The sequence below is a fragment of the Penaeus vannamei genome, chromosome 6 (assembly GCF_042767895.1).
Source record: "Penaeus vannamei isolate JL-2024 chromosome 6, ASM4276789v1, whole genome shotgun sequence".
Classification (NCBI taxonomy): domain Eukaryota; kingdom Metazoa; phylum Arthropoda; class Malacostraca; order Decapoda; family Penaeidae; genus Penaeus; species Penaeus vannamei.
Genome location: NC_091554.1, coordinates 36,561,209 through 36,568,708, shown reverse-complemented (window position 1 = coordinate 36,568,708; position 7,500 = coordinate 36,561,209). Strand labels below are relative to the sequence as shown.

Here is a 7,500-nt window from a genome sequence, read left to right as displayed (position 1 = left end):
TTGCGCTTGGGGAGGTTTTGACGCATTTGCGCTGCTGTGCGGGGGTTTCCTTCTGGACTTAGGTGCTTGTGTTTCCTGAGGTTTTAATGGCAATGGCATCGGCGGTCTTGGCGTCTTGAAACGCCGGGTTTTGACCGAGGGTTTCAATGGCTGTCTTGGTGGAAGGCGCAGTGTTGGCTTTGGTGGCAAAGATCCTGAGAGGGAATCTGGTTGTAATTTGGTTGGTATTGGCATCGGTGGTCTTTGCTGTAATTCTGATGATAAATTATAGTATTTGGACGGCAACGGTTGTCTTGGTCTTGGCGGTAAAGGTAGTGGTTGTTTGGTTGCCCTTGGCGGTACGAGTGGTACATAATCAGTTTTATGTGGCGCAAAGGGCAACGGCTGATGATCGTATGAAATGGTCTCATAGATCGACTCCTCGCGGTCACTTCCTATGGAGCCATCTACCTGCACGAAAGTCTCATACAGGTGCTCCTCGGTCCCTGCCGCTGTCTCCTGTGTCCGATCGTTGGACACACCGCCTCCTGCTGCGTTGAACGAGATGTAATCCTCGTATTCGGGTTCCGGCGTAGGTGCTGGCTCCCTGGTCCAAATCTCGGCTCCCTGGCACCTGCAAAAATGGTAATGCATAGGCTCTAACTCATAGCAATGCAGACGGGGAAGGACATGGTAAAAATCATGATGATGGTGTGCAAGAACAAACATGGTAATCATTTTCATCAACATTATCATCATTACTGTTAATGACTTGGTGTGAGCTAAGAATTATTTTATGGTCCTAGAGATTTGCGAATAAATATTTGTCTAGATTATGGATGCCTGGATAGAAGATATCTGTATCTGCCTTCTTCACGATGTTAAGTGTTATGGCGACCGTCCCTAAAAATAGTGAGGTCTGAGGGGGTTGGGTTTGTCGAAAATGAATTAAACCCATTTTCACACTCGCATGGGAATGCAGAATTACCCACGTGAGTAAACCTCCGCAAAGAGAAACTCGGCTATGATGGGCTACGTGAATCCCTAGCCAGTCACTCGCTGCGTCGGCATTTTTTACACGTTGAAACTTTGTATTTTGACATTACCTACTGAAAGAAGTCACGGGAGGATTAAAGTATCTTATCCCTACCAATGTGAGGTTTTTATGATGAAAATGAAGAAAATCTAAAAATTATCAAACAATTTTTAATATTTTTTTCATTAAAAATGCAGTAGTTATGATTCGATTTTGACGTGAACTTCAAATCCGGTCAAATGTGATTTCAGGCATAAAATGTAAACGCAAGGCACAATTATAATAAAAATTATTATTCCTATTGTTATTATTGATGGTGTTGTCATCACTGTTACTATCATTATTATTATTATTGTTATTATAATTATCAGAATCAATACCATTATTACTGTTGATATTACTATCATCGTTATTCCTCAATCATATCCTCATTATTAGTACAGTATTAGTATGCAGTATCTTTCTAAAACGCATATCTTCGGGATGGGCAAATTGCCTAAGAAAACTTCATACAGCATCACGGGTGTTAACAATGCTAAAAGGTATGACGTAAATAATGCTGATAATACTGATATTTATTAAAAAATAGTATCAATAACAGAAAAGGCGTTTCTGGTGCTATTAAAAATAAAACTATCATTCTCTCTACATCAGTATCGTTAACATAAAATATTCATGCTGCCGAAAATAATATGATAAATTCCTAAAATCAAAGTTATCAAAAGGATGATAAATATCATTATCATAATTAATATAATTGTATAATTTTAAGTGTCGTTGTCCATTCTCTGGTTATCAAGAGTCACAAATTCCACAATAATCAAATAAGAGCATTATTATCCTTAACATTATATTTGTTATAATTTGTTGCGTCTGTTGTCACTGTCATCATTATTTTTTTAAGTATTGTTGTTTTTGTTCATGTTATCTTTATCGTTGTTATAAATATTGTCATTATCATTTTTATAATCATTATTATCATCATTAATACTATTACTTTTACTTTCATTATCATCATTAGCATCATGACTATTATTAGAAGCATTATTATAATTATTTTCATTATTATAGTTATTGTTGTTGTTGCTGTTATTATTATCATTATATTATTGTTCTTACTATTATTATTTCATTATTACTATTATTATCATTATTATCATTATTATCATTATTATTATTATTATTATTATTATTATTATCATTATTATCATTATTATTATAATTATTATAATTGTTATTATCATTATCATCTTTGCTATTATTATCATTTTTATCAATATCATTATGATCATTATCAGTATCATTATCATTACGGTTATTACTAACAATTTCATTCTCAATAACATTATCATTTTCATTATCGCTATTACTATCAATATCATCATTATCATTATCGTAATTATCATCATTACTGTTATAATGATTATCATTAACACTCTTCTAATATTTTAATCTCCTTATCATATTCATTATTGTTGCTATTATCATCTTTATCAATACTCTCTATTATTATCTTCTTTATTATCATCATCATTATTACCATTTTCCTTATTGTTATTTTATTACCATCGTTATTAGCATTAGTGGTATCATTATTAGCATTACTGTTGTTGTTATTGTTGCTGTTATTATGATTATCATAATCACTATTATAATCACTATTATTATCTCTATCATTATTATTAGTATTACCATTAGTATTATCATAATTATTATCATTATTATTATTGTTATTATTACTATTATTATAATTATTATTTTATTAGTTTTGTCATAATTATCATTATCATTATTTTTATTATTATTATTATTATTATTATTATTATTATTATTATTATTATTACTATCATTATTATTATTATTACCTCCGCCTAGGAGGTAATTTTAATAATAGGTTAGTTTGTTTGTTAGTTGGTCAGCAGGATAACTCAAAAAAAGTTACGAACTGATTTTTATGATTTTTTTTTACTAGTGGTGTGTCTTAACCAAACTTAGATGCTATTAAATTATGGTGGTGATCCGGATCTTGCGCACGATAACTCAAAAAGTTATGAACAGATTTTTATAATTTTACTTTTTACCAGAGGTACATTATAGCCCAACTTAGATGCCATTGATTGTTTATGGTTATCCGGATCCAGGAATTTTTTAAACGATTCATTAGCACTGCGAGATAGGAAAACACGGACGTCACCAGTGAATTTGAGAGAGGTGACTTTAATGTCATTCTTCGCGTGAATAGTTTTATTGCATCAGTGACCCAGTGATTATTATTACCATTATTATTATTATTACCATAAACATCATCATTATTAATATTAACACTATTATCATTATTACTTATGTTTTCCGTGCTATCACTATTATTATCAACAACATATTTCATAATTGCCGGCATCATCATTATCATTACCAGCCTTGCCATTACCAGTCTTACCATTACCGTAATAGCTACAGAGTGTATCAGCATAATTTTTTTCATTATCAAAAAGAAGCCACGATTGGCAATCACTCAATTAACAGACTGTGTTTAATTTCATAATTTTGAAATCGTGATTATAATTTTCATCTTTATTGGTATTATTTAGATCATTAGTATTTAGACAAGATCTATGATCAACAGACACAACGTACTTCATAAGGTAAACGTTCGAATCATTATGCTTAATACAAAGAAAAAAATAAAAAAAAAAATACTTACTGTACGACATGACATCCCACGAGGATAGAAAATGAGGCAACCACATCTCCCTCCAGATCACAGGTCATCAACACTTCTCTGACCTTGATCTTCTCCTCGTAAAACCTCTTGGCCAGGGCTTCCACTCCCTTTGAGGTTAAGCTGCCCTCCGGAAAGCTTATAACCCCGTACTCTCTGGCGGGATAGAAGAGGCTGGGATGAACTGGGATTGTCCCGATGAGAAAGGGTTAATACAAGTGTTCATGATGGCCTTTAATCATCCTGATGCTGAAGACGTAATTAAAGTGAATAAAGTGCTTCTTTCTCGGTAATAAAGGTGTAGATACAGGTAAGAAACGGGGTTTATGGTGATCATTAAATGTGGTTAACTAAGGTTTGGATAAAATTCAATAATGGTATTTTTGGTGAGTTCTTACTTTCGTGGTAAAAGTTAGAATAGAAATGCGGACGGCTACAGATGGGAGTAGAAATCATTATGATGATAATGATAACAAAGCTTTTTTATCATTATCATTTACTATAGTAATGGTATTTGCTATTATTATTGTTATCACTATCATTACAATAATTATTATCATTATCATTACAATCATTATCATTATAATAATTATCATTATCATTGCTAACGTTATCATTATCGTAATTATCATTGTTATCATTATCGTTGTTATTGTAATTTTTATTATTATTGTTATCAGTATTGTCATTGTTATCAGTGGGATAAGTATACATTATCACTTGTTGAATCAAAAACGCCTTTATCCATCAAAGGATTCAAGGCATCGCTGTCGTCACAGAAACACTGGTCACTAGAGCTGCTCTCACCGCCTTCGTCTTGACTTCATCGCAAGAGTATGTCAAACAACAATCAATCATACTCTGCATTGTTTCGCTTGCAGTTAATTTCTTTATAAATGGCCAGCGTACCGCTTTTGTTTTCCGTTTGCGTGGCCTTTTCCCTAAATATCTGCTGTCATTCTCATCCTCAACTTCACCTTCCTAACCTAGCCCTTGAGTCGTTCTCCTGCTTAGCTAAAGACATGGTGGTAGCTGCTCGCATGTAAACTATACAGGACGTATAACATCACCTTTCTACCAGCCTTTGGTTTAAATGTCAGGAATGTCCATATTTTGGGATAGACACTGATTGCAGGTGTTGGTCTGCAGATCACTTCTCTTTCTACGCTCAACTACTCTGCCTTCATCAGGACTCAAGCTGCCACTTGATTTCACTTTTTGCATTCCTTAAGTATGTAAGCATTGGGAATACTTACTTAGTTGTTGAACCGACGTTATAAAAGCATCTGTATCTCTTTAACTACTTCCTCGACTGGGCCCATTCCTATATGTACTCCGTTCATTTTGGATAGTGCTTTCAAGCAAAAATATAAGATAAAGAAAATCAGCATATCTATTTTTGTGCTATGACTACCTAGCCTAGGAATATCGGTCATCTTGAATTGGCAAAAAAAATGGTCTATGATGAAAAAAGTTCATGCAAATCATATCTATGCAAATCAGTTTAAGAAAGTTTGACAGGAAATATATTTAGTTTTTCCCTAGTGTGTGCCTGTCTATCTAGAATATAAGTGTGATTGTCATCCTTATTGTCATCATTATTATCACTCATCTTTATTTTTTTGTCATCCGTATTTTTGTCATTGGCATCATTATCATCATTCTTTTCATCTTTATTGTAATCATCATCATACTCGTTATCACTTTCATCATCAGGCAATGATCATTGCAATCATTATTAGTATCATTATCATTACCATAGTCAACATTATTGATATCGTCATGATTATTAACATTGTCATCAGAAACATTGCCATTGCCGACATTATTATTTCATCATTATAAAAATTTTAAACATTTTTTTTCATTATCATTATAATTATCTTTCCCATCATTATCATCATTACCATTATTATCACATTCATCATTATAATCACTACTAGCAACATAATTATCATCCCCATCATGATCATCATTTTCACCATTATCATCATTGCTATCAACATAATCAGCATTACCATCATTATCATCATTACCACTATAATTACCATTGCCATCATTATCATCATTGCTATCAAGATAATTATCATTGCTATCATTATCATCACTGCTGTCAACATAATTAATGCCATCATAATCATTGCCATCATTGCTATCAACATAATCAGCATTGCCATCATTATCATCATTATCACTACAATTATTATCATCAGAAACATTGCCATTGCCGACGTTATTATTTCATCATTATAATAATTTTTTTCATTATCATTACAATTGTCTTTCCCATCATTATCATCATTACCATTATTATCACATTCATTATAATCACTACTATCAATATAATTATCATCATTGCCATTCTTATCCTTATTGCTATCAACATAATTATCATTGTCATCATTATCATTACTATCAATATAATTATCATTGCCATCATTATCATCATTGCTATCAACATAATCAGCATTGCCATCCGTATCATCATTGTTATCAACATAATTATCATCACCATCTTTATCATCACTGCTATCAACATAATCATTTCCATCATTATCATCATATTCATCATCATTGCTATCAACATAATTATCATTGCCATCCTTATCATCATTGTTATCAACATAATTATCATTACCATCATTATCATCATTGCTATCAACATAATCATTACCATCATTATCATCATATTCATCATCATCATTGTTATCAGCATAATCATCATTGCCATCATTATCATCATTACCACTATAATTACCATTGCCATCATTATCATTACCATCATTATCATCATTGCTATCAACATAATCACTATTACTGTCATTGTTATCATTGCTATCAACATAATTATCATTACCATCATTATCATCATAGCTATCAACACAATTATCTTTGCCATCATTATCACCATTACCACTATAATTACTATTGCCATCATTAGCATCATTGCTATCAGCCTAATCATCATTGCCATCATTATCATCATTGCCATCAACATAATCATCATCGCCATCATAATCATTATCATTGCTATTAACATAATCATCATCGCCATCATAATCATCATTATCATTGCTATCAACATAATCACCATCGCCATCATTATCACCATTACCACTATAATTACCATTGCCATCATTAGCATCATTACCACCATACTTAGCATTGCCCTCATTATCATCACTGCTATCAACCTAATTATCATTGCCATCATAATCATCATTGCTACCAACATAATCATCATCGCCATCATAATCATCATTATCATTACTATCAACATCATCATCATTGCCATTATTATCATCATTACCACTATAATTACCATTGCCATCATTATCATTACCATCATTATCATCATTGCTATCAACACAATCAACATTACTGTCATTGTTATCATTGCTATCAACATAATTATCATTACCATCATTATCATCATAGCTATCAACATAATTATCATTGCCATCACCATTACCACTATAATTACCATTGCCATCATTAGCATCATTGCTATCAACCTAATCATCATTGCTATCATTATCATCATTACCATCATTGCCATCATTATCATCATTATCAACATAATCATCATCGCCATCATAATCATTATCATTGCTATCAATATAATCATCATCGCCATCATAATCATTATCATTGCTATCAACATAATCACCATCGCCATCATTATCACCATTACCACTATAATTACCATTGCCATCATTATCATCATTGCTATTAACCTAATCATCATTGCCATCATTATCATCAT

General features: G+C 32.1%; 1 protein-coding gene across 1 annotated transcript in view; it reads right to left on the bottom strand.

Moving 5' to 3' along the window:
- Positions 1–7,500, bottom strand: part of LOC113824906 (uncharacterized) — a 15,929-nt gene that overhangs the window by 830 nt on the left and 7,599 nt on the right. The window contains exons 4-5 of the mRNA XM_070122942.1: positions 3,717–3,890; positions 1–613 (exon numbers count right to left, since the gene is read on the bottom strand). The exon at positions 1–613 is cut by the window's left edge and continues 830 nt beyond it. Of these exons, the coding sequence (XP_069979043.1) occupies positions 1–613; positions 3,717–3,890 (787 nt within the window). The remainder of the gene's footprint in view (positions 614–3,716; positions 3,891–7,500) is intronic.